This window comes from Leopardus geoffroyi, chromosome C1 (assembly GCF_018350155.1).
Source record: "Leopardus geoffroyi isolate Oge1 chromosome C1, O.geoffroyi_Oge1_pat1.0, whole genome shotgun sequence".
Taxonomy (NCBI): Eukaryota; Metazoa; Chordata; class Mammalia; order Carnivora; family Felidae; genus Leopardus; species Leopardus geoffroyi.
Window position 1 is genome coordinate 23,783,129 of NC_059328.1, and position 27,017 is coordinate 23,810,145.

The 27,017-nt window shown below is 54.6% G+C and overlaps 1 protein-coding gene across 2 annotated transcripts; it reads left to right on the forward strand.

Moving 5' to 3' along the window:
• The first annotated feature begins 2,324 nt into the window (after window positions 1-2,324).
• Window positions 2,325-25,616, forward strand: SERINC2 (serine incorporator 2). 2 transcript variants are annotated; one of them, XM_045476457.1, is made up of 11 exons: window positions 2,325-2,375; window positions 2,900-2,950; window positions 13,915-14,076; window positions 14,875-15,065; window positions 15,454-15,533; window positions 16,003-16,140; window positions 17,279-17,448; window positions 19,060-19,150; window positions 19,462-19,603; window positions 23,982-24,197; window positions 25,061-25,616. In XM_045476457.1, exons 1-11 carry the CDS (start codon window positions 2,361-2,363, stop codon window positions 25,194-25,196), a joined length of 1,392 nt encoding a protein of 463 aa, XP_045332413.1. In that variant the 5' UTR covers window positions 2,325-2,360; the 3' UTR covers window positions 25,197-25,616. The 2 variants fall into 2 exon arrangements, with proteins under 2 accessions (XP_045332413.1, XP_045332414.1); XM_045476458.1 differs by lacking the exons at window positions 2,325-2,375; window positions 2,900-2,950 and adding an exon at window positions 5,271-5,390.
• The last annotated feature ends 1,401 nt before the right edge of the window (window positions 25,617-27,017 follow it).

Genomic DNA, 27,017 nt, shown 5'->3' on the forward strand with positions numbered 1-27,017 from the left:
TCTGCCCTTCCTCTGCTTGCGCTCTGTCTCTGTCTCTCTTAAAAATAAATAAACAAGTAAATAAATAAACATTAAAAAAATTTTGAGTGAAGAAATGCCTCAGCAGGCTGCTCACAATTGTGATGTTTTACATGTTTTTATTTAACACATTAACCTTTTTTAACACACACACACACACACACACACACACACACACTCACCAATGCCGTGCAATTGAGAGATTCGTAAGATAATCGCAGGAATCATGAAAGATACGAGCTCACAGTGCTGCGCATAGTCTAGCGGCGGGCCAGAAGTTTACAACTGCGTGAGGAGCATCCAAATCTTGCCATCTCGTGCATGGTTCTCTGGGACTAGACATCCAGCCCCCTTTTGCACGTGCATTGTTTTCTAACATTTTATTATGTTAAAACGTGGCGCGTCCAGAAAGCTTGAAAGAATTGTGCAGTGAATACCCATACCCTCCCCACCTGGAAGCTACAATAAACATTTTGCAATATTTGCATCATCACATATCCATCCCTCTATCCATCCTGCCATCTACTCATCTCTCTATCCCTCCATCCATCCTTTTTTAAAAAAAATTATTTATATGTATTTTTGAGAAAGAGAGAGAGAGCATATGTGCACACAGGGCATAGGGAGAGAGAAGAGAGAGGAGAGAGAGAGAGAGAGAGAGAGAGAGAGAGAGATTGAGAGAACCCCAAGCAAGCTCGATGCTCAGTGTGGAGCCCGACGCAGGGCTTGATCCCACGGCCCCGGGATCATAACCCAAGCCAAAATCGAGTCGGATGCCCAACCAACTGAGTCAGCCAGGCGCCCCATATTTTTTGGTGAATTTTTGAGGCTCATGAATGAGAGGTCTGGGCCAAATGATGTTCTTCTCTCCTCTTCCTCCCTGATAGTCACAGGTCCTGCTGCACACACATCACGTATCACACACACTGACATGTAAAGCCCCCATGTGCACACACACACCGTGTGTGATTCACCCGTGTCCCCTATGCACACTTGTGTACTCGATGTATGCGTTTCCACAAGCAAACACCGCACATAATCACCCGTGCACACACGTGTAAACTCACACACACAGACACACACACGGTGCCCACATGTGCATTCACGGCACCCCCCCCCTGATGTCTGTGAGGGAAGGTATCCAGAGACCTTTATGACTCCTCAGACCTGTGACCCTCATGGAGCCCATGCCAGGTCCTGGCTGGCTCCTCACTCCTCATTTGTGGCAAGTGTCAGGGGCTCCCCGGCAGCTCCTACCCTGCCGTGTCCCACCTTTCCTGGTTTCCCCCGCCTTCTCTTTCACCTCCTAGCCCCGTCCCCACAAAGAGCACCTCCCGCAAAGATCCTTTCCGAGGGTTACCGCCTATGGGTGCAAAGTTCGTATGGTCCCTCCATATGGGTATGGGTGCAAAGCCCACCAGACTGTCCCTCCAGGAGTCCCCAGCACGTGGCACGTGGCAGGCCCCCTCCGAGTGTTGGTTGAAAACAGGACAAACGTGGCAGAGCAGTGCATACACCGAGCAGCCTCGGGGGCACCCCGTCCCACGTGCGTCCAGGCACGCACGACATTCTGTGCGTTCATCGATGCTCGCACATGCATCGTGCACACATCTGCACACGTGGGACCATGCGCTGCGTGCACACACCTGTCTGCCTGTTTCCCTGTTTCCACACAGATGGAGTCGATTCCAGTACCTGGATCCTTTCCCAAAGGCTTGGCCACCCAAGACCACTATGAGCTCATTTGCTGGGGTGTGAGGTCCAAATGTGACCCCACGACCAGGGAGGGCTCTGGGCTTGGTCCTGTGCATCTGTGTGGCGGGGGTTAGGAGTACCCGACAAAATCTGGGTTCCGTCCTTGCTCTGCTTGTAATCACTGTGTACCTTCTACATATGGCTCACGTGTGCCATACTTAACTTCTTGGAGCATCAATGTCCTTATCTGTTAAAGGGGGAGAATGGTTTCCACCTTAAAAGCATCTTACAGGAGATGCTCTTAGCAGGGTGCCTGGCGTGTTGTAGGCACTTTAAAATGGTTGCTGTGGATTATGATTATGATTATGACTATGATTTCAACCTTTGCCCCAAACTCCCATGCACCTTGAGGGGGGAGGACAGCCTTGGTAGGGGGCTGGGTAGGGGGAGAGCGGGTGGAGGGTGCTTAGTGAACACCACTTCCCACATCCTCCTCCAGTCCCAAGCCCTCATTATCCCACATGCATATTCATGAGAGATAGCCTCAGCCCCACTCTGTTAAATGGGTCAGAAGCAGGAAGTGGAGGCCAGTGGGGAGAGCAAGGCCCAGCAGATAGGAGGATCAAAGGGAGTGCATCTGAGTCCTTATGGACGGGAGAATGGTAAGAAAGGATGGGACAAGAATGGACCGGGGAATGCTGGGGGTCACTGGGAGCTTGATCAGGGGATTATTCTTATATTGAGATTTGAAAACTGAGGCCCGGTGAGATCAGATTGGAGAAGCCTTGGGGTGAGTGGCAAAGAAGGTAGAGATTGTTTCCTTTGGCATCTGGAGAGCTGAGCACCTGCCTGGGTTGGGTGAGAGGCACAGAGGGATGGACCAAAGAACTCTTGCGTATTTCTCTCAATGGGCACAGTTGACATAGTTTGATGTGGTTGGAAAAGCTGTGATGATCCTGAGTCCCCCACCTCCAGTGAGGCTCAGAGAAGCTGCTGACCGTGATCTTGCCTCCGGAGGCGTGAGAGACAGAGTGACTCTGGTCCACGCAGGAGGTTCAAGACTGGGAGAGGGCTGGGCGGGCTGCGCAAGATGCAAGAAACGAAGCCTCTTTATCTACCTCCTCATTTCACCTCTCAATAACCCCCTGAGATAGCTCAAGCAAAAATCATGGTCTCCATTTTACAGATGAGAAGCATGAGGCTGAAGGAGGAGGGGTCGCCGGGAGAAAGCAGCCCAGTGAGTTATCCACAGCGCGGGTGGCCCCTCCATGCAGGGTGCCGTGGGGGCTGTGGGGGCCGCACGCCTCGGTCTTGGGGATCTCGGGGAGGGGGGCACTGGGACAATGGCCGTGCATCACTCTGCTCTGGAACATGGCAACCTAAAACCATACGCGGTATTTGGGGTCCTGTTAATCCCTCCCTCCTTTCAGACGACTGCTTCTTGCTTCGAGTGCTTTCTCCGTGTCCACAACTGCTCAGTGAAGTTAAGCAGCACGAGCACCCCCATTTCAGGGGAGGTGATGGAGGTGAAGTGACACCCCCCGCCCCCCACCCCCACCCCCAGCTATTGCTTATCTTGGTTTTGGATGCCTCCTCCTGGATCAGGCTGTGGGAGACAGGGAGAGGCTCAGGAAGGAAGCCTTAGGCCCTTGGGGCACACGTGTCAGAAGAAGCTGACCCAGGGGTGGACAGCTGTGAGAAGGGCTCACTTCAGCCTGCTTGGTAGCATTCCAGACACAGAGGATGGCTGGAGAGAAGAGGGCTGGGAATGGGCTCTTTGGGGATCAGACCAGTCACAAGCAAGCTGAGGAAACTAGGCTTACAGTAGAATTCAGACATGCATTCATGCAGCAAGCACCAACCACTCACTGCGTGCCAGGCCTGGTGCTGGCATAGACGCGACTTGGACAAAGTCTCTTGAGGGTCTCAGACTAGGCCAGCACTGCGCCTATTACTGGAGAGAAAGAGAGGGTATCGTCACCTCTGCTTTCCAAGAGAGGCAGTGAGATGTCAGGGGCAGACCTTGGGTTCTGAGGTCAAGGCCAGGCCTGGTGGTCTTCCGGCCCCGCCCTTCTGACCTGTGTGGCCTTGAGTAACGATAACGAGAACACGCCATAGTCACGGCCACTGTTCGTTCCGTGCTCAGCTGCCATATAGCACATCGGTTTACCTCCCTGAGCCTCAGTTTCCTCATCTGCAAATTGGATGGGGTGGGCAATTAGTCTACTTCTCAGCGTTATTGTGGGGCTTGAATGGGACCGTGTGGGTGACAGAATTTGGTACATGCTCGAGCTTTGTGGTAACTTTAGTTATTTGTGAGGCCATAACAGGGGCCTGCTGGGTAGAAACACATAGAAGCTGGCGGATATTCGTTCCTAATTGGGCCGGGTAGTGGTTTGGAGGTGTTGGTGGTTCTCTTTACTGAGAAGGTAGGTATGGAACGTGAGCAAGGCTTCCAAGGGGGTGGGGGGCAAGGAGAAAAAGTCTTCCAAGAAAGGGGGGCAAGGAGAAAAAAAGACTTTCCGGGAGTGGGGAAGACTTTCCGGTGGCGGCGGGGGAGGCAGTCATGTGGACAAAAGTGTGGAGGAGGGAAACTGTAGGGTGTGATTGTGGAACAGTCCTGGTCACAATTAATAGCCTGACACCCTATGAATCACCCAAGGAGGCAGTCAGGCCGGGTCTTTGGCCCCAGGGCCAGCTGTGAGGCACCTAGACCTCCTGCCCTAACATTATCTGTATAGGGTTGGGTGAGGAGAGGGCTGGAGGGTAAACTGAGAGTAATTACAGAGCTCCCCTTCTGGGTCTCTACCACCTACCCTGCAGTGTGGTCGGCTGGAAATGTGATCCACCCACCCCTTCTGACCTCCTTAGCTGGGGGCCAGAGTTTGGGCATCTCTAGGCGGCAATAAGCCGGCCAGCAGGAATGGCTCAGGGGAGCGGGTGGCCCAAGACAGGAGTCAACAGGTGGATGGAGGGAAGGATGGCTGAAAGAGTGCGAGGCCGGGGTCTTAGGAGCAACAGGGATGATGAAGAGCTCACATTTGTCAGGCATCTATTATGTGTCGTAACAGCCCCATGAGGTGGGCATCCTCACTTTACAGATGGGGAAACTGAGGCTCAGAGAGGTGAAGCGACTTGCCCAACTTTCTTTATCCAATCATGCGCCATTCAACACCCATGTTTTGGGTAGAGGCTCTACACCGAGGGGTTTGGGGTGACCACAACTTGGCCTCAGCGCCTGGGGAGGGGGGCAGTGTTGTAAGGTCGCACCGTGGCCTCGGTCGGACTCGAACCCGGGTCTCGGTATTTCCAAACCCTCGCTTTGGACCAGGACTTGCACCCGGGGCAGAGTCGGGTCGGCGGCACGGCTCGCACGGCCGCGGGGAATCCTGGCCCCCCCCCCCCCCCCCCCCCCGCTCACTTTCCCTACCGGTCTCGCCCGGGCGCACCTGCCCCAGGTGAGTTTCGGGAGGCTCCGAGCGCCGCCGGAAAGCGACGAGCGGCTTCGGCAGGTGGGGCTGGGCGAGGCGGGGGCGGGGCCCGGCCGGGGCGGGGCGGGGGCGGGGCCAGGACCGGGCGTCCGGAGCCCCAGCGAACTCGCCGCCGGCGCCCCGCGCCCCGCGCCCCAAGCCGCCGCCATGGGGGCCTGCCTGGGCGCCTGCTCCCTGCTCAGCTGCGTGAGTCCCGAGCCCCGAGCCCGCCCGCGCGCCGCCGGCTCCTTCTTTGGCCCCGCACTTTTGTCCCGTCGTCTTCCTCCAAATAGTTTCTTCTTTTTCCTTCCTCCAAACTTGTCTTTCGGGGCCCGCACCCCGCCACCTTGCCCCTCGGGTCCCCGTGTCCCTCGGTCCCCCCACCCCCATCCCGGACCCGCGGGCGCCGGGGACAGCTGGTGTCCGGGGCTCGGGTTACCGCCGGGGGGAGGGGTCGGGGCGCGCCGGGGTTGCGGGGGGAGGGGAGGGCCTTGGGCGGGCGCCCCTCCCGGGGACTGGGGACACTGAGGCCCAGAGCCCGGGGTGGGGGTGCGCGCCGCGGCCCCCGCTGGCCCAACTTCCTCGCGGGGCGCCCCTCGTCTCCCTCTCGGACATTATGATTCTTTGTGTGGCCCGCCTGGTCCCTGCCCCTCTCTGCGGTGTGTCTTTCTCTGTCTCTCCGGCAGTCCGTCCGTCAGCCTGTGGCCCTGTCCGCCTGCCTCAGTTTGTCCATGTGTATTTGTCTGACATCTGTTCCTGTCCGTTCGTTTATCCGACTGTCTTTGTCCGCCCGTGGCTGCTCCATCGGTTATTGTCTCACGGGTGTCTGTCCGTCTGTCCTACCGTCCAGTTCTGTCTCTCTGCGTCCTTCTCTGCCTCATTCAGCCTGGTTCACGCTAAGTGCGGGCAGTTCCCCAAGGAACCCCAGCCCCTTCCCACTCTGGGCCCCATAGCCTGAAATGCGGGTGGGGAGGAAGCCCCCATCCGCCTTTCTAAGCCACCCCTGAGTGAGGTCGGTTTGGTTTGTCACCGCCACCGGGCCCAACTCTGGGTTGGAAAACCCAGGAATTGAGAGCCTGGGGGGAGTACCTGGGAGCCTGGGCCCAGGGACCTGGGGTGGGGGGCAGCCAGCCTCTGCTTTGGGGCCCGCAGCCAGCAAAGGGGAGGAGCTTCAGCCAGACCCCGGCTGGGAGGCCCCTTCTCCTTTCCCTCTTCCCAGCCCCCTCTCCTTTCCCTCTTCCCCTCATTAAACCCGAGGTTCATTCAGGCAGCTCCCTCCCCCTCTGCCCTACACAAAGAGGAACAGAGAGGAAGAGGGGGGTCTGGTGGCTGCTGAATCTCAGGACTTGCTTTCCTTTGTCCCTGATTTGTCTGTGCGTTAGGATGGGATGTAAGGGTGGCAACTTAGGGATCTAGCGATTTACTTCACAACCATTTTCTGAGAGTGATATCTGCACAGAAAAGCTGTAGAGTGGGTCTCTGGACAGTCCCTGTCCTCTCTGGGCCTCCATTTACCCACCTGTGACGTCTGTGGGGGCGCACGTGTGCAGAATCAAGAGCTGGTCCCCGAGATCCCTTTCTGCCCAGTGAATTCTAGGTTTGGGCTGGCTCTGGTGGCCAAGAGGGGTTTGCTTCCTGGTGGGGGAGGGAGAGCTTCCTCCAAGTTGACCAGATTTCCATTTGGCTGCGCTAGCTTGGGAGTGGCACCCGTTGAGGGGCGACCTGCCAATCCCCTGTGCCTGGTCTCGCCACCTCCTTCATAATGCCATTTGAGGAAGATTGAAAAGTGCCCCACCCAGTTCCTGGCCAATAGTGAGCTATTGTTATTCTCATCTTGGAAAGGTGGGTGGAGAATTCCCTCTGGAGCCTAAGCTGGTCACTGAGTCACGGAATCCTACAAGGCTGAGACCAGAAGCCACATGACAGGTTTGCTCGAACCCTCAACACGCAGATGAAGAGAACTGCGGCTCAGAGAGGTTAGCTGACTTTCCAAAGGTTGCACAGTGAACGGATAGGGAACCGCAGAGTCAAGATTAAAATCTGATTTCCTGGTCCAGGCGCTGTCCAGTGGTGGCACAGGCCAGCACTGCAGTGAGCACTATATATGTATCCCGTCATTCAGTCCTCACAGTGACCCCAGTGAGGTAGTTAATCATTCTCACAAATGATGAAACTGGATCAGAGAGGGAAGGTGATTTCTCCACAGCCACACAGTATTAAGCGGTGCAGTTGGGTGTGACTGGACACTGATAACAACCTGTTTCAATGGAGATTTGCCCCATAGGAGCAAAGTTCTAATAGGGGGCTCCTGGGCATCTTTGGAACATTCTGGAGTCTGAGGATCCTTGGAGAAGACTTCTAGCCTTGACGTATTTGCATCTGCCCATCATGCCCTTGGGTCAGCATTTGTATTGGGCCGAGCATGAGTCCTGGCTCAGAGAAGATAAGATGGTCCCACAATGGGATTCTCTCTTTCTCCCTTTGCCCCTCTCCCCTGCTTGTCCTCTCTCTCACTCTCTCTCTAAAATACATAAAATAAAATAAACAAAGATGGGCGCACAACAGGATGGGAGTCACAGGGCAAGCCAGCACACGGCCGAATGTTTCGGGAAGGCCTCCTTGAATATCTGCCTGCCGTAGAATCTAATTCTCTGCCCTGTACGTGTGAGGGAGCAGGAAAGGGTCAGACTATGGGACTCAGATCCTGGTGAGGGCAGTGACTTCGGCCCCTCCATCTCCTCTGCTTGTGGGACCGTGGGCAGTCACTGGTCCCCTCTCCCTGGGGCTGAGAGATTAGGAAGTGGGGAGAACGGTGGGGCCTCTCTCAGTTGGGACGATTAAATGGAACTGAGATGAACACGCCAGTATATTTAGCAGGAGGCTGGCCTGCAGTGGCTACTCGAAGCACCCCAGGGTGGTAAAATGCTCAAGACCACATTCGAGGAAGTGGTCAAGCCCGTGACATCCCGGCTGTCTGATTGTAGAGCCTGGGCTCTGTCTGAGCCACTTCACTGTCCTGCCCACAGGAGCCCATTTTATGGCAGAGGAAACTGAGTTCCACGGTGGGGAAAAGGCTATTACTCTTAGTGCTGCAGGGGGAAGTGAGCGTGCACTGAGTGTTTTGGGGGCTGATCTCTTCTCTCTTGTATTTCGTCTAGTCCTAGGTTGGCTGGGACCAGTTTTTTGTATCATTGTGGCAAAATATCCATAACATAAAATTTACCATTTTAGGGGTGCCCGGCTGGCTCAGTCTGTAGACCATGCAAGTCTTTTTTTTTTTTTTAATTTATTTATTGTTTAATTTACATCCAAGTTAGTTAGCATATGGAGCAACAATGATCTCAGGAACAGATTCCTTAATGCCCCTTCCCCATTTAGTCCATCCCTCCTCCCACCACCCCTCTAGCCACCCTCTGTTTGTTCTCTATATTTAAGAGCCTTTTATGTTTTGTCCCCCTCCCTATTTTTATATTATTTTTGCTTCCCTTCCCTTATGTTCATCTATTTTGTCTCTTAAAGTCCTCATATGAGTGAAGAACATGCAACTCTTGATCTCGGGGTTGTGAGTTTGAGCCCCAGGTTGGGTGTAGAGATTACTTAAGAATAAAATCTTAACGGGGCGCCTGTGCGTGGCTCAGTTAAGCGTCTGACTCCAGCTCAGGTCATGATCTCACAGTCATGTGAGTTCGAGCCCCGCGTCGGGCTCTGTGCTGACAGCTCAGAGCCTGGAGCCTGTTTGGGATTCTGTGTCTCCCTCTCTCTCTCTCTGCCCCTATCCCACTCGTGCTCTTTCGCTCTCAGAAATAAATAAACATTAAAAATTTTTTTTCTTAAAAAGATTGCATTTTAACCTTTTATTTTTTGGTTTTCAAGGAGCTTGTAATTTATCTTAGGAAACATGGTATATATATTTAAAATGGAGATCTGTTTTTATGATATCGAAACGATATCACCCCAGATGAACGAGAGGGGGAAATATCGTGGGTTAAAGCACACAACAAAAACTCTGGGATCTGTCTTCCTTCCCTTTTGGAATCTGTTCCACCAGCGCTCTCGCCCTGTTCCCAGAGGTACCGCCCACCACCCCCTCTGTCTGTCTTCCGTCTGTGCCCAAAGTGACATTTCTGTAATGCAGATCTGATGCTCTGCTTCCTCCGCACCAGTCTTGCTCATGGCTTTCAGGATAAAGTGCAGACTCCCTGGCACTGCCCGCAGGGACCTTGGCCGTCACTTCCGTCACCCCTGTAGCCTCTCTTGCCAGCTGCCCCGAAGCTACTGTGTTTCTCACAGCTTAGCAGGTGCCAATCCCCTTGCAGGAACACCTTTCCCTTCCCCACCTAGCTAAGTGCTCACTCTTCTTTGAAAACTGCCCCCTCTTTTTCCTTCTTGTGGTGAAATCCACATCACATGAAACTGACCAGTGTAGCCATTTTTAAGTGTGGGGGTTCAGTGGCAGTGAGCTACATTCACATTGTTGTGCTGCCAGCCCCACCCTCCATCTCCAGAACTTTTTCATCTTCCCAAATTGAAACTCCCTGCCCATTCAGTAATAATCCCTACCTCCCTCTCCCCAGCCTCTGGTAACCCCCCAGTCTGCTCTCTGTCTTTCTGCTTTGTGTCACTCACTGTAATGTCCTCAAGGTTCTTCAGTGTCGTAGCATGTGTAGAGCTTCCTTCCCTTTTAAGGCTCAGTAATATTCTGCTGTATGGATAGACCGCGTTTCGTGGTCCACGGATACCTGGTTGACTTCCACCTTTCGACTGTTGTGAATAACGCTATTATAAACTTGAGTGTGCAGATACCTGTTTGAGTCCTTGCTTTTGACTAATACCCAGAAGTGGAGGGCCAGTTGGTTTTAAACAATACAGCTTTATTTTTTTTTTAATGTTTGTTTTTGAGAGACAGAGCACAAAAGTAGGGGAGGGGCAGAGAGGGAGAGAGACACACACACACACAGAATCCGAAGTAGACTCCAGGCTCCGAGCTGTCAGCACAGAGCCTGATGTGGGGCTCAAACCCACAAACCATGAACCGATGACTTGAGCTCCTCAAGTAGTGAGCTGAGCTCCTCGTTGTTGGCAGTGTGTGAACGGCAGAGGCTACTTTCCGGGTGATTCTTCATTAGAAAGTCTGGACCAGTTGAATGCCAAGGAGCCCTGCAGCCTGAAAACGCTGAGACGCGGGGCTACCTGATTCCCCTTCCCGAGGACCCTACCTGATTCCCCTTCCTGAGGACCCGGCTGCTGCTAGGACACAGCCAGTGTTCTGGTGCCTCTCTGTTGCTGCGGTTCCCCTGAGTGCATTTGGGGGAGGGGGTTTGTAATCGTAGCACAGGAGCAGCTCCGTGGCTGCCTTGGCTTCTCACATTGCATCATACATGTTGGTCCGTGTTGCTCTGCAGCCCGGTGACTTTTTTCTTTCCTGCCCCTGTTACGGTCCTTGGAGTAAATGGACCACCCCTGGCCCCTGGTGCAGGACATTTAGGTTATTTGCAGTCTTTTGAGATTCTCATAGGCCCGTAAAACCTAAAGCTTCATGTCCATTTTATTTTTGTCTTAATTTAAAACATTTTTTTTAACGTTTGTTTACTTTTGAGAGCCAGGGAGGGGCAGAGAGAGAGGCAGACACAGAATCCCAAGCAGGCTCCTGGCTCTGAGCTGTCAGCACAGAGCCCAACTCCGGGCTTGAACTCACGGACTGCAAGATCATGACCTGAGCTGAAGTCGGACGCTTAACCAGGCGCCCCTTGTCTTTATTTAAAAGTTTTCTTCTTTAGTAATAAAATCAACTTTATCGAGGCATAATTTATATTGACTTCTGTTTAGCTACACGTACCCACTGAAGTATCATCTACGCATCTGCTGCATTCAGCAGAGAATCCCTCTTAGGGGAGGACCACGATGTCTTGATGGGCATTTAGTTCTTTTCAGTTTTCCCCTAGTCCTTTCCTTGTGTGAACAGTGCCGCGACGATCTTGCCTGTGCGCGTGTGTATGCGTGTATGCACGTGTCTGCCCTTGCTCGCGTGAGCTGGTAGCTCTGTAGGAAGAGGTTCTTGTAGCAGCGATGCTGGAGGTGGAGTGACCCGGTCAGAATGTAGGAACGATTCCAAGGTGCCCAAGAACCCACCGGAAGCCGCTGGTAGTGGCGGCTGGTGTGTGTCTTTCTCTCCCCGGTCTGGTCTGTCTGGCTGCCGGCCCTGGGAAAATTCCGAGGTTTCGAGTGTCAGCAACACCTGGATTTTGATCTCCAAGAATTAGAGTGAATCGAAAGGCCAAGCCCCCTCCCCCTTCCCTGATTGCAGTGGGGAAGCTTTTCTTAGGTCTCAAACGGAGATGGTAACAAGCCAGAGCCAGGCTCTGACTCGGGCACCTCAACTTCTGGCTCCCGAGATCAGTGCTTGTGGGCCACCGTTGGCTTTTTCTGGCATTGGAGGGACTGTTTTGACATTAAATGAGACTGCCATTGATGAGCTAGTGAGCCCTTGGTACAGACAGACATGAGCTCAAACCCCAGGTCTTCAGCTTACTTGCTATGTATGACCTTGGTCGTGTCGCCTGTCTGAGTCATTTTCCCCATTTGTATGTGGGAGGTTACGACACACTTGCTCCATAGTGTCAGCGACACTTAATGTAGGTAAGGTGCTTGCTTACCAGGGTGCCTGGGACCAGATAACTCATAAAGGGTAGCTGTCACTATCACTCCTTGGCTCTCAGCACCGCTGTCCACTTGCCGGGTGACTCTGGCACATTCTTAACCTCTCTGATCTCAGTTTCCTCATCTGTAAAATGGGACTAATAGCCAGTCTGTCTGATAGCCAGAAGGTTCTTTATGTCTGTAAAACACTTTTCTGGCATTTGCTTGTCCCCTCACCCCCGAGAAGGTGGCCAGGGGTAGGAGGCAGGGCTTGCGGTGAGTGCCGCAACGTGTAACCGTGAGTTGCTGGACAAGTTATGATTTGGGCCATGAAGAAGAAATTCATTCTGCAAGTATTTAATTTCATTGTACTTGGCTGTGCGTGTGAGAGAGATGGGTGACGGGGCATTTCCAGGGGCGTTTCTATTCTTGGGAAGAAGGGAAGGGGAGACGGGAGGGCAGCTACATTTCAAGCAGACTGTGCTGTGTGTCTGGTGACCAGTCCAGGAAGTAGGGTGCTGGGTCCCTCTCAGCCTGCTCTCTGTCGAGCCAGTCTCGCAGTGTAAGGCTTTTCCTGTCCCCAGCTTTAACCCCTTGATGGATGCCCTCTGCTCTTAGGGTCAACACCACGGTTCTGCACATGGCTGCCGGGCTCTTCCTCCATCGTCCGGCTCCTGCCTGCCCCAGAGCAGCCTCCGCCTGTGTTCCCTCTGTCTGGAACACTCTTTCTTCCCCTTGGTCGGGAGAGGGCCTCCTCATTCTCCAGCTCAGCTTAAATGTCACTTGTTCAGGGAAGGGACCCGCTACCCCCAGTCTAAAGTGGGCCCCCCTCAGTGACTCTCAGGGCAGCACCTACCAGGACAGGCGTAATGATCGTTGAGTGTGTTCCTGTAGGAGGGCAGAGCCGGTGTCTTTCTTGCTGTTGATTCTTAAATGCCTGGGTGAGGAGCTGGGGCTGTTTGGGGGAAGACAGACGGGTGACCAGGTATATCCCGGTTCCCAGGAGGGTCAGCCTTCTTTTGGGGCGCCAGCTGTGAATACTGTGGCATCAGCAGCCCCCAGAGTGATTTCAGCCAGTCCCAGGGAGGCCAGGGGCTGACTGGCGCCAGCTTGGGCAGAGGAGCCGGGGGAGGGAAAGGGTTAGACCGCCCCGGAGCAGGAAATCACAGCCACTCACAATTCTACATTCCATTCACTCAGCAGGCGTTTCTCTGAATGTTTCTTGAGGTCTTAACATATGTCTGGGGCTATGCCAGACACTTTGCCTTTGTTCACTAGGTAGTCACTGAGCTCCTGCTGTGAGCCAGGCGCTATCCCCCGCTTTCTGGGACGACCACAACCCCTGCCCTGGTGGAGCTGATGTGCTAGAAACAGGAGGGGGACACACATGAGTAAAATACACAGCCAGTCAGATGATAGTAAGTCCTATGGAGAGAAGCTAAGCAGGGAGCGGAGAAAGGAAGCCTGAGCGGGTTACAATTTCAAATTCCTGGGGCATGTGGTGACTCAGTTAGTTGAGTGTCCGGACTTCAGCTCAGGTCATGATCTCACAGTTCGTGAGTTCAAGCCCCACATCGGATTTACTGCTGTCAGCTCAGAGCCCACTTCAGATCCTCTGTCTCCCCCACCCCGTCCCCTCCCTGCTCACTCCCTCTCAAAAATGAATAAAACATTAATAAAATGAAATAAAATTCCTGTGGCAAATAGGTACCGTTATGATTCCCACCTTATAGAAGGGGAAACTGAGGTTCAGAGAGGTTGAGTGAGTTAAATACGGTCACACAGCTTATCAGGGCCAGAGCTGGTCTTCTAGATGGATCGCTCTATCTATCTATCTATCTATCTTTTACCACTCTGCTTCCCCCTGCATCAGAAACAGTGTGACCCAACCTTTTCGAGGCTTGGTTTCCTCTGGGGCTTGAAAGTTAAATGGGATAACATCTGGGAAGGAGGTGCGTCCCTGTCTGGCAGGAAGAGGGCAGGCTCCGCCAGGATTTGGGGACAGGGAAGGCGTGGTGGTCATGGGTGCTCCTGCTCAGATGGGGAAGGGGAGAGGAGGGGGGGAGTAAGGGTGCCCTCCTGCCCTCCCCTGCAGGCGTCCTGCCTCTGTGGCTCTGCCCCCTGCATCCTGTGCAGCTGCTGTCCCTCCAGTCCTAACTCCACCGTGACCCGCCTCATCTTCACGGCCTTCCTCTTCCTGGGGGTGCTGGTGTCCATCATCATGCTGAGCCCTGGTGTGGAGAGTCAGCTCTACAAGGTGAGCGGCCCTGAGGGCAGGCAGGGGAGCGAGGTGGCCTGGAGGACTGGCCTGCAGCGAAGGCCCCGCTGCTGCAGGCTGGGGGTGCCCAGCCCTCTGAGGACGCTGGGCAGGAGTGACCCGGGGTTGGTGACAGGGGCATTTCTTCACGTGGGGAGGAGAGTTTGAACCTCACGTGGGAGTTCTGGTTTCTCATAAGTCTCCCTTGGAGAATCTTACTAATCATCGTTGTCCCCTGGACACTGGCCCCGGGGCATGCTGTCCCCTCCTTCGTGCTCAAGCCCCGTTTGGGGTCCTCTCTTCCCTTCCTCTCCGCGTTTCATAGCCTGGCACAGATCCAGGGCGACATTTAGGCCAGTGGCTCTAACATGTGTGCGCGTGTGTGAAGGTACGAATGCCCTGGGGAGTGTGCTAGAAATGCAGACTCTCAGCCCCCGCCTCAGAGACTCCGAGAGGGGCCCTGGAATCTCACTTTCCCCCAGAATCTCCGGGGGTTCTGATGTGGGTGATGGAGGAGAGCACTAGGGGGAACCCTGCTTTCGACAGAGCCATGAGGTCCTGAGGCTGCAGGTGCGACAGCAGGGAGACACGCAGAGAGTAACGACCTGTGACTGGACCCTGTGTCCCCATCTGTCCCGGGTTGGATGGGGGGGACGCTCACTCTCCGGAGTTCAGCCCCAGCGGTGGGCAGGGGTGCAGATGGAGGGGAAGGAGGGGGCTTCCCTCCTGGCAGGCCTTGGCAGAGTCGGCCCGGAGTTCCAGGGGCAGGGGCCTTCACGCTGCTCTCTCTCCCTTCAGCTGCCGTGGGTGTGTGAGGAGGGGGCCGGGACCCCCATCGTCCTGCAGGGCCACATCGACTGTGGCTCCCTGCTCGGCCACCGCGCCGTCTACCGCATGTGCTTTGCGACGGCAGCCTTTTTCTTCCTCTTCACCCTGCTCATGCTCTGCGTGCGCAGCAGCCGGGACCCCAGGGCTGCCATCCAGAACGGGTGAGGGCGCCCCTGCCCGCAGCTAGGACCCCCTGCCCGACTCCAGCTCCAGGCCCTGCCCCCACTCAGGAGCCACCAAAGCACAGAGATCAGCTCAGTGAGTTGCTCCCACTTCTCAGATGAGTAAGTCAGAGAGGGCAAGAACATGCTAAGGCCACACAGCACTGTAGTGACACGGTTGGGCAGGAACCTGGGTGATCACTGTCACTCCAGCTTGGTCCTTCCCTCTGCCCCTCAGGGTTTTTCAAGGGCCAGGACAGACTTTCTGTGCCCATCAGACCACTAGAAAGTCCCTCTTCACCTGTCCTAGTACCTGCTCTTTGGGGGTGGGAGTTCTGGGGCCCACCCCCCACTTAGCCCCCCTGGCTCTTCTCCCCACCCCCAATAGATTTTGGTTCTTTAAGTTCCTGGTCCTCGTGGGCATCACCGTGGGCGCATTCTACATCCCTGACGGCTCCTTCTCCAACGGTAGGCGGCCTTGGTGGGAGGGATGGGGGCTCCCAGGGGGGAGGTGGGGTCTCCAGAGGGAGGAGCACTGGTGGGGGTTGCTCTTTGCCTCGGCACACGGACCCCAGGCTGCTGGCCGGGTCGCTGCCCCCCCCCCCGCCCCAGGGAGACAGCACCCTGGTGCTTGGCCACATGGCCTTTAGACAACGTGAGGGGGCCTGCGGAACGTGCCTCAGCCTGACCCTGCCACCTGCCACGCAGCATCTCTGTGCATGGCTAAGGACATCCCTGAGGGCAGGGACTCTGCTGTTTCTCAGTGTCGCCATCACAGAGGCGTGGCATGAACGGTTGTCGACTGGATAAATGTGTGTGAGAGGGAGACAACGGGAGCGTGCCTGCTGCGTAAATCCCAGGAAGCCTGGCGCTCAGGCTGCTCCCCTACGGCCTCGCCTCCTCTCCCCTCACCTCTCCCTCCCCTCTCCCCACCCAGTCTGGTTCTACTGTGGTGTCGTGGGCTCCTTCCTCTTCATCCTCATCCAGCTGGTACTGTTCATCGACTTCGCGCACTCCTGGAACCAGAGGTGGCTGGGCAAGGCCGAGGAACGTGACTCCCGGGCGTGGTATGCAGGTGAGCACCGCCACTCAGCCTCCAGACCCCGGGGACTGGGACTTCCTGAGCATCAGGGCGTCCCCGCAGCTACAGGAAAGCCTCGAGGGCATCTGGAACAGCCCCCTGCCCCAGGGCAGCAGTTGAACTGTCTAGGGCAGATGGAGGGAAGGGGCAGCTGGCTCTGGGGTCACTTGAGGGGGTGGTCAGAGGAGAGCCGAACCGGAGAGGCCTTGGCGGGGTCTGAGTTCAGCGGTTCCCACAGGACGGGCCACGCACAGCCAGCCCAGACCCAGCCAAATGACACTCGGTCACTGAAGCCCCCGTGGCAGAATGGGTGCCTGTTCAGCTGTCTTTCTGAGCCGATCAAGGAGAAAGGCTCACTCAGGAGCTGGTCTGGTTTCACGCCTCTCTCACGCTGGTCTCTCTGACAGAGAGCAGGGCTTCAGCAGGTCACTATGCATCCAGTTGACTTTTCATTTTTTTTTAATTGCAAGAGAGAGAGAGAGGGAGAACAAGCAGGTGAGGGGCAGAGAGAGAGAGAGAGAGATTGAGAGAATCCCAACAGGCTCCGCACTGTCAGCGCAGAGCCCAATGTGGGGCTCGAACTCAAGAACCGTGAGATCATGACCTGAGCCAATATCAAGAGTTGGACACCCAACCAACTGAGCCACCCAGGAGCCCCTCCAGTTGACTTTAAAAAAAAATTTTTTTTTTTTTTAATGGTTGTCTATTTTTGAGACAAGGCAAGAGACAGAGTGCAAGCGGCCGAGGGGCAGACAGAGGGAGACACAGAATGTGAAGCAGGCTCCAGGCTCTGAACTGTCAGCACAAAGCCCGATGTGGGGCTCGAACTCACAAACTGTGAGATCATGACCTGAGCCGAAGTCGGCCGCTTAATTGACTGAGCCACTCGGGTGCCCCTCCAGTTGGCTTTTTATTGTGCGTCCGTCATATGTCTTTGCATGGTTAGCTTCTTTATGGCAAGGGAGCCATCTCAGTTCAGGTGTTGGTGAATGACAGACATTCAGGAGACTCCGATGTCATTCCTCCAGTGAGGAAGCTGAGGGCTCACACAGGGGACTGCCCGACAAGCCCCCGGAGGGCTCGGGGGTCCCTGTGCCTCCTGACTCTGCTGCTTGCCACCCTTCCTGCCCAGGCCTCTTCTTCTTCACTCTCCTCTTCTACACGCTGTCCATTGCGGCCGTGACGCTATTGTTCATCTACTATACCCACCCCGGCCCCTGCTACGAGGGCAAGGTCTTCATCGGCCTCAACCTCACTCTCTGCGTCTGCGTCTCCATTGTCGCCGTCCTGCCCAAGGTCCAGGTGAGCCTGCCTGTCTTTGCCCATCCTGATGCCGCCAGGCCCCTTGGTGTGTGGGACTTCTGGTGGGAACCTTGGGGTCCTGGGATGGGGCTGTTAGTCACAGAAGCTTGGACTAAGAGTGTGGACTCCCAAGTCAGCCTCCCTGGGTTGGAGTCCCAGTTTGCACATCTACATGCTTGGTGTCTTTAGGAAAGTGCCTTAACCTCTCTGTGCTTTTCTCTTCTCAAATGTAAAAATGAGGATTATACCTAGTCTTTGGAGTTATTTGCAGGATGGAGATAGAGTTTGTGAACACACAGAACAGGGTCGGGAGTATAAGTATCCATCAGACATTAACTGTTGTTATCATTGTTGTCTTTATGGAAATCGGGAGACCGTCAGGGAGGACCACTGAGCAACGATTCCTAGACCCCTCAATAAGGGGGTGCTGGGAGTTCCACAGTTTCTAGTCCCAGAACATCTAGGGTAATGGGTGGGGCTCCCCAGGTCATCATGTGCTTTTCAGAAAGCCTCTGAGCCCAGGGGTGCCTCGTGGTTGGGGATCTCGCCCCACCAGGGACTTCACAGCTAGCTTGGGTAGCCTTTGAGGGTCTTTAGCAGAAAGGTGGGGAACCTCCCTTCTGGTCAGAGCCTCTATTTCCAGGTGAGAAAACTGAAGCCCACAGAGGGTGATCCCTCTGTCCCAGCTCACACAGCAATCCATATTCATTCAACAAATACTTCCGGAACACTTACTGTGTACCAGGCCCTCTTGTAGGTGTTGGGGATACAGCTGTGGAGAAGAGGGGGAAGAATAACAATAGCTACCAGTCGATGGCATCTGTCCTGTCATTTAGTCGTGCACCATCATCGTCCCCACTTTCCACTTTCATACTTTCTTGGAGGAGGAAAGACACTCGCCTGAGGTCACCCAGCTGGTAGGGGGCAGAGCTAGGGGTGGAACAAGCAGACTGTCTCCAGACCCTGTGCTTTTTTTTTAAGTTAGCTTCTTTCTTTCTTTCTTTCTTTCTTTCTTTCTTTCTTTCTTTCTTTCTTTTTGAGATAGAGAGAGAACAAGCGGGGGCAGGGGCAGAGAGAGAGTGGGGAGGGAGAATCCCAAGCAGGCTCTGCACTCCCAGCGCGTGGCCTGATGTGGGGCTTGAACCCATGAACAGTGAGATCGTGACCTGAGCCAAAATCTAGAGTCGGATGCAGGCATAGCGAGTGCAAAGGCCCTGAGTGGGGGAGAGGGTTTGGTGGGTTCTGTGGACAGAGAGGAGGCCACTGTGGCTGCCCTGCGGTGGGAGGTGGGCGGGGAGGAGCTTGAGGGGGCGTGGTCAGGTGGAGAAAAAAGCAGGGGTGAACCCGGAGGGCTTTAATTCAGAGTGAAGCGTTCTCAGCAGGGGAGCGACTGAGATGACTTGTTAAGAGAGAGAATGGAGACTCCATGTTTGGGCAGCCGGGGTGGGTGGTGGGTGGCCTGGGTACTGTGTTTTCCCGAAGGGTGTGGGGTGGGATGGCCCTAGGGTGCTGGGGCTTTCTGAGGTCCCCTGGTTGGGAGGGAGTGGGCTAGGTGTGGGTGAGGTGTCCCCCACGTCTGACGGGGTCTTCCTGATGGATTGCCTCTGCCAGGACGCCCAGCCCAACTCGGGTCTGCTGCAGGCCTCCGTCATCACGCTCTACACCACATTTGTCACCTGGTTGGCCCTGTCCAGTGTCCCTGGTGAGTACAGGCCTGGATTCGAGGAAGCCTGGGCTCATTCCTGGGTCAGTAGCGACCTTCTGGGGGGACTGGAGACCCTCACAGGTGTCAGGGACACCTCAGCCCAGCCTGTTCCTCATGCTAGTCTTTCAGGGAGTAGGAGGACCCTCTCTGTTCCAGGATCTATTTCCCTGTCATCTGTCTGCTAAGTTCTGTCTGTCGCTGGGATTTGGACGGTCAGTTGTATGTCTGTCTGTCCATTTGGGTTGGCTGTCTGCCCTACCTCAGACCTGGCCTGCATGGGCTGAGGGTGACCGGTCTCCCATCCCTAGACCAGAAATGCAACCCTCACCTGCTGACCCACTTGAGCAACGGGACGATCCTGGCAGGCCCCGAGAGCTACGAGACTCACTGGTGGGATGCACCGAGCATCGTGGGGCTCATCATCTTTATCCTGTGCACCGTGTTCATCAGGTAGAGTGGGGGGTCTGGCTTCTGGGGAGGTGTCACGTTGGCGGGGCCTGATGGCGCGAGGGAGGGGAAGATGTGGGAGCCGAGACACCAGGCCGGGAGGCGCTCTCGACACGTGCATGTCCGGCATTGTGCTAGTGGAGAAACCGAGTCCCTCAGGGGGGCACAGCATGACTGGGCTGCGGAGGCAGGGTTGGACGCTGCCTCCTGGGCCAGGGACGCTTCTTGCACAGCCGGCTGGCACGTGCCCAGCTCGGTAGGGGCAGGCGCCTGTGGGGGCAGGGGAGAAGCCTGGACTGGGGTCAGCAGGTACAGGCTCTGTCACTCACCTGCTGTGTGGTCTTTCCGAGCTTCAGTTTCCTCTTTGTAAAAGGAAGAGGGTAACCTCCAATGCCCAGGGTGGTTGTGACCCCTACAGTGTCACCTGAGAGGGGGCAGCTCATACTTAAGATCACACAACTTAAAAAAATTTTTTAATGTCTATTTTTATTTTTGAGAGAGAGAGAGAGAGAGAGAGAGAGAGAGAGAGAACAAGAGGGGGAGGGGCAGAGAGAGAGGGAGACACAGAGTCCAAAGCAGGCTCCAGGCTCCAAGCACAGAGCTCGATGCAGGGCTCAAACCCACGAACCGTGAGATCATGACCTGAGCCGAACTAGATTCCCAATCGGCTGAGCCACCCAGGCACCCACATAACAACTTTTTTTTTTAATTTATTTTTTAAATTTTATTTTTTACATTTACATCCAAATTAGTTAGCATATAGTGCAACAATGATTTCAGGAGTAGATTCCTTAATGCCCCTTACCCATTGAGCCCATCCCCCCTCCCACAACCCCTCCAGTAACCCTCTGTTTGTTCTCCATATTTAAGAGTCTCTTATGTTTTGTCCCCTCCTTGTTTTTATATTATTTTTGCTTCCCTTCCCGTATGTTCATCTGTTCTGTGTCTTAAAGTCCTCATACGAGTGAAGTCATATGATATCCGTCTTTCTCTGACTAATTCCGCTTAGCATAATACCCTCCAGTTCCATCCATGTAGTTGCAAATGGCAAGATTTTGTTCTCTTCGATTGCCAAGTAATACTCCATTGTATATATATATATATATGTATACACACACATACATATACCACATCTTCTTTATCCATTCATCCATCGATGGACATTTGGGCTCTTGCCATACTTTGGCTATTGTCGATAGTATGGCTATAAACATGGGGGTGCATGTGTCCCTTCGAAACAGCACACCTGTATCCCTTGGGTAAATACTTAGTAGTGCATTTGCTCGGTCCTAGGGCAGTTCTATTTTTAATTTTTTGAGGAATTTCCATCCTGTTTTCCAGAATGGCTGCACCAGCTTGCATTCCCGCCAGCAGTGCAAAAGAGATCCTCTTTCCCCGCATCCTCGCCAACATCTGTTGTTGCCTGAGTTGTTCATGTTAGCCATTCTGACAGGTGTGAGGTGGTATCTCATTGTGGTTTTGATTTGTATTTCCCTGATGAGGAGTGATGTTGAGCATTTTTTCATGTGTCCGTTGGCCATCTGGATGTCCTCTCTGGAGAAGTGTCTATTCATGTCTTTTGCCCATTTCTTCACTGGATTATTTTTTTCTTTGAGTGTTGAGTTTGATAAGTTCTTTATAGATTTTGGATACTAACCCTTTATATCCGATATGTCGTTTACAGATATCTTCTGCCATTCCGTTGGTTGCCTTTTAGTTTTGCTGATTGTTTGCTTCTCTGTGCAGCAGCTTTTTATTTTGATGAGGTCCCAATAGTTCATTTTTGCTCTTGTTTCCCTTGCCTCTGGAGATGTGTTGCGTAAGAAGTTGCTGTGGCCAAGATCAAAGAGATTTGTGCTTTCTCCTCGAGGATTTTGATGGCTTCCTGTCTTACATTTAGGGCTTTCATCCATTTTGAGTTTATTTTTGTGTATGGTGTAAGAAAGTGGTCCAGGTTCACTTTTCTGCATACTGCTGTCCAGTTTTCCCAGCCCCACTTGCTGAAGAGACTGTCTTTATTCCACTAGATATTCTTTCCTGCTTTGTCAAAGATCAGTTGGCCATACGTTTGTGGGTCCATTTCTGGGTTCTCTATTCTGTTCCATTGATCTGAGTGTCTGTTGTTTGTGCCAATTACAACTTTTTTTAAAGGGGCATCTTAGCAAGCGTTTATCGGTATGGACCCTGGAGCCAAACTGCCTGTGTTTGAACCTGTCACTGCCACTCACCAACAGGGTGATCTCTGGCAGGTCACTTAACCTTTCTTTCTGTGCCTTAGTTTGCTCTATCTGTAAAATAAAGATAAAAATAGTACCTACTTCACTGGATTGTTGAAAGATTATAGATGAGTCAGTATGTATAAGGCACTTAGAAAAGAACTTGGCAGGGAGTGGGAGCCAAGTGTTTGTTTTTATTGCCAATAGCTGTGAACATTTATTCGCACAGCTGGGTGGCGGTGAGTGACTGTTTTGTGAGGGTCACCAGACGCTAATACTGAGCAGAACTGCTGTTTACGCTCAATCTGGCTGACTCATTACTGCCTCCTCGAGGCCCCACATGGCTCCCAGCGCCGCTTCCCATGTCTCCCCTCACGGCCAGGAGGGAGCCTCTGTGCTGCTCCTCTCTTCTCCCCGAGTCGTCCATCCCGGTCAGGGCCCGTTCCCCTAAGAGCAGCACACCTGTCTCGGAACATTTTGAGGCCGTTGCACATTTTGTTTTGTTTTGACCTTTTTTTCAAAACCCTTTCTCCAAGCCAAGCCTGGGCAGTTCACAAACGTCTCTCTTCATCACCTCATTTGATCCCTTTTTCAACCTGGAAAGGCCCACATCACCTCCAATTTGCAGAAAAGGAAACTGGAGGCCCAGGAGGAGCAGCCGCCTGTCTGAGGCCGTGAGCGTGCAGTGGCCGCAGACCTTGAGGACACGGTCCCTGCTGGTGGCGATCCAGGCACCCAGCTGTTGCCCGCTGCTTCCGGAACGCACGCCTCCCCGGCCTGTGGTCACTGGGCAGCGGCTCTGAGAGCCCCGGGGCCTGTCTGTTCTTTTTTAATTTTTATCTTTCTTATTATGTTGATATATTTTTTTTTTAATTTTTTTTTCAACGTTTTATTTATTTTTGGGACAGAGAGAGACAGAGCATGAACAGGGGAGGGGCAGAGAGAGAGGGAGACACAGAATCGGAAACAGGCTCCAGGCTCTGAGCCATCAGCCCAGAGCCCGACGCGGGGCTCGAACTCACGGACCGCGAGATCGTGACCTGGCTGAAGTCGGACGCTTAACCGACTGCGCCACCCAGGCGCCCCGATATATTTATTTTTTGAGAGAGAGAGAGAGAGAGAGAAAGCAAGCTGGGGAGGGGCAGAGAGAGAGAGAGAGAGAAGAGAAATCCCAAGTAGGCTGCATGCTGTCAGCACAGAGCCTGGTGTGGGGCTCAAACCCACGAACCATGAGCTCATGACCTGAGCCAAAACCAAGAGTCAGATGCTGAAATGACCGAGCCATCCAGGCACCCCAGGGGCCTGTCTGCTCTTAGCATGGTTCTTAGAGCCCAGGAAGCAAAGAAGTGTGAACAGCTATGCCCAGCTACGTCCCTGGGACCTGGGCTCCTGTGTATTAGATGTCAGCATGATGTTTTGGTGATCGGGGTCAGCAAAAGCTCAGTCAGTGACTTCTCCACTTGATGGGGTGGGGCTGGGGCCCAGAGCCCCTCCTTGTCACTTTTTTTCTAAATGCAAGTTGGATCCGCAAAATTGCCTTGTGTCTCAAACTATTAAATACTGTTAAAAATACCAAGACCTCATTACAGAAAAGAAATGACAAAAAACCATTACTCTTGTATTTTTAAATTATAAACGTGAAGAAAGGGGACATAATTGGTAAAACCGCTCACCTAGTAGAAGTAGAAGGAAAACGAACTTGATAGCAAATGAGCATTCTTAATGATTAACATGATTAGTGAATGTCATACCTGGCATGTCACTGGCGGTACTGGGTGCTCAGTACCGGTTTACAGACCTGGCGAATGGACAACCTGAGTAACAGTGCTTGTTTCTTTAGTTTATACTCTGTGCCGGGCGTAGCGCGAGGGGCTTTACCTTATTAATCCTCCTGGCAAGCCTACGAGGGAGGTGCCGTTCTCCCCAATTTCACAGAGGCTCAGAGAGGTTACGTGTCTTGCCTCAGGCCACGGAGGGAGTGGGAGTGGAGTTCAGAGTCAAAGCAGTTAGATCATTTCTGGGCCCAGCGCCTAACCAGCAGGTCACCGGGCCCCAAGTTTCCAGAACCGTTGTGCCCGTTGCTGTGACCGACGCCCTGGCTCACGAGGCCGCCTGGAACTGCCCACCTGCCTCCTTCCTCCCTCCCCCCTCCCCCCCCCCTGCAGTCTGCGCTCCTCGGACCACCGGCAGGTGAACAACCTGATGCAGACAGAGGAGTGCCCGTCCGCGCTGGAGGCCACGCAGCAGCAGCAGGTGGCGACCTGCGGGGGCCGGGCCTTCGACAATGAGCACGACGGCGTCACCTACAGCTACTCTTTCTTCCACTTCTGCCTGGTGCTCGCGTCCCTGCACATAATGATGACGCTCACCAACTGGTACAGGTGCGTGCAGCCTGGCCGCGCACGGATGGAACCCGCCGTGCCAGGATGTGTGGGGCACACGTGTCCTCTCCTCTGGCCCCTCCCTGGGTTCTTCCTGATGCTCAAGGCTTGGGTGATGTCCAGGACCCTCCACAGAGCCTGCCCGTCCGTGCCCCAGCTTCCCTGCACGGCAGCTGGCACCTTCACTAAGCCCCTGAGAAGGAGGCGACCGCGGGCTTGTGCAGGGCACAAGAGGGTGTACAGATCACGGGTGGTGATTTGCATTCTGAGGTCAGAGTTGGGATTCACGGCGGGAGGGTTAGGATTTAGGGTGTGGGGTTAGAGTCAAAGTCACAGGGTCAAGAGTAAGAGTCATGAGGTCAAGGGTCGGGATTGGGCACACACAAAGTCACAGATTTGGCCATTGGGTTAAAATTGGGGCTAGCAGGCCGTAAAGCAGCCTGAAGTTTCCAGGCCAAGGAGCTACGATTTAAGAGTCAAGGGGCAAGTTTAAGGTCAGAGATATCAGAACTTGGTCATAAGACCAGGGGCCAGGGATGGAGTTACAGGATTGAGGGTCAGAGGCCAGGTTGGAGGTCAGGACTGGAGCTCCAGGGTCCCCAAGTGAGGTTATAACATAGTCTAGGACGGGGTCAGTGTTGAAATTGAGGTCAGGGTCAGGTCGGTGGTATTTGTCGAAAGCTACATCTGGGGTCAAAGACATAGCTGAGGCCAGGTGTCAAACCTATCAAGAGAGGGGGGCTAGGGTTACAGAGTCAGAGCCAGAGTCGAGGTCAGAGGTCGCACCGGGGTCGTAAGGGCAGGGCCAGATCTGCGGTCACGGCGCCGGGGGCCCGGCTCACTGGGATCATGGTGTGTCGCAGACCCGGCGAGGCCCGGAAGATGATCAGCACGTGGACAGCCGTGTGGGTGAAGATCTGTGCCAGCTGGGCGGGGTTGCTCCTCTACCTGTGGACCCTGGTGGCCCCCCTCCTCCTGCCGAACCGAGACTTCAGCTGAGGCGGCCCCCTGCAGCCAGCCCGCTCGGAGTCTCCGGGCTCAGTGAGTCTGCCACGCTGAGCCCCTACCCCTACCCCCCTCCAGGACTCGCCTCTGAGCTGGGCCCCCTGTTCTTAGTGCCTTCAGGGATGAGATCCGGACCACAGAGCTGCCTCTTCCTTACCTTTGTCCCCTGTCACCTGCACTCCCCCTCTTGGGAAAAAAAGGGCCCCTTATGCTCAGGCTCCCCAGGAGAGGGTCCTGAAGGAGAGAAGCACTCAGAGCCACTCGGAGAGTGGGAGCACTCCCCACGATGGGGTGCCCAGCACTGAGGCCTGGATATTCCTGACCACGTCCCCCAGGGCACCCCGCCCCCTTCCCGGACTCCGTGCCTTACCGAGTCTCCAAGACTTTATGCAATAAACAAGCCAGTGCACGTGCCTCCCCATGTTCTGTGCCCCTCACCCTGGGTGCGGCCCCCATGCTATCTGGGGCCAGTGTGGGGGTGGACACAGAATGTCAGAGCTGAGGGGGTCAGAGGAGGGACCTGGGCTCTGTTCTGTAGGTCACGGGGAGGCTTGGGGTGGAGGCGGGGCAGGCTACTGGAGAAGGAGAGGCTTTGGAAAAAGGAAGTCTGGGGGCCAGGAAGGAACCTGGAACAGTGTCTGCACGAGGGGTGGTGAGGCCAGAGTCAGGCTGGAGAGGGGAGTTTGTGCAGGGTGACCGAGGAGGCCATCTTTGGTGTCCTACCAGTGCCAACCCTGAGCCCCTGCCCACCTCTGGCCTGCCTCCAGGGTCCTACTCCTTCCTGCTGTAGTCGTAGTCCTTGCCACCTGCTTTGGGTCAGGTGCCTTAGGGAACGCGGAGAAGAATCTGACCCATCACCCAGACTCAGTGTGCTGTGGAGAAGAGCGTGCACTTGAGTCAGCCAAGCTGGCTCAGACCCAGTGAATCTTGGAAGCCGTGGGGCTTCTGTGGGACTCCAGGCAAGTCTTTCCCCTCTGGGCCCTGGCTCTTCATCCATCAGCCGGGAAAACGCCGCCCACTCCCAAGCTGTTGGGAGGCACGGATGAAGCAGCCTCCGTGACGTGCCTGGCAGGTGCTCAAAGAGTACGATCAGTTCCCATCTCCGAAGGTGCACGGTGATGCAGGAAGGGAGAGGGGCTACAGACGGGCTCCTGGTTCGGCCCCAGGGCCTGGTGTGAGCCGACGACTGACCGTAGGCCAGGCATCACTTCCATGTGTGGCTGTGACAGATCGGCATGGACGTGACTGGGTTTGCCGGGTGCTGGGGGTGCAGTGGCCAGGGACACGTCTTCCAGGGAGCTCCTGGATCGTGGAGGGGGGGTGCAGGGGTGGAGGCAGCACAGGTGCACAGGGGTGCACTGCGGGGACACCTGACACGGGCCAGGAGTCAGGCCAGACATCCTGAAGAATGCGTGGAAGCCAGCCAGGTCAAGAGGAATGGGAGAAGGCAGAGGGGACATCATGTGAGCAAGAGAGAAAGTGGGGGAGGGAGCCTGGGTGGTTCAGTAGCTTGAGCATCAGGCTCTTGATTTTGGCTCAGGTCATGAGCCCAGGGTCATGAGATAGAGCCTGCTTGGGATTCCCTCTCTCTGTCTGTCTGTCTGTCTGTCTCTCTCTCTTCCTCTGCCTCTCCCCTGACCGCGCATGCTGTCAATCTCTCTAAAACAAAAAATAAATAAGTGAAAAATTCTTAGAGAGAGAGAGGGAGAGAGGCGTTCCAGGATAATGAGGAGTGCGGGGTGGCTGGTGTGCAGGGCACGGGGGTGGGGGGCGGTCAGGAGTCGGTGTGAGCTGGGAGAGATGGGCTGGGCCGGG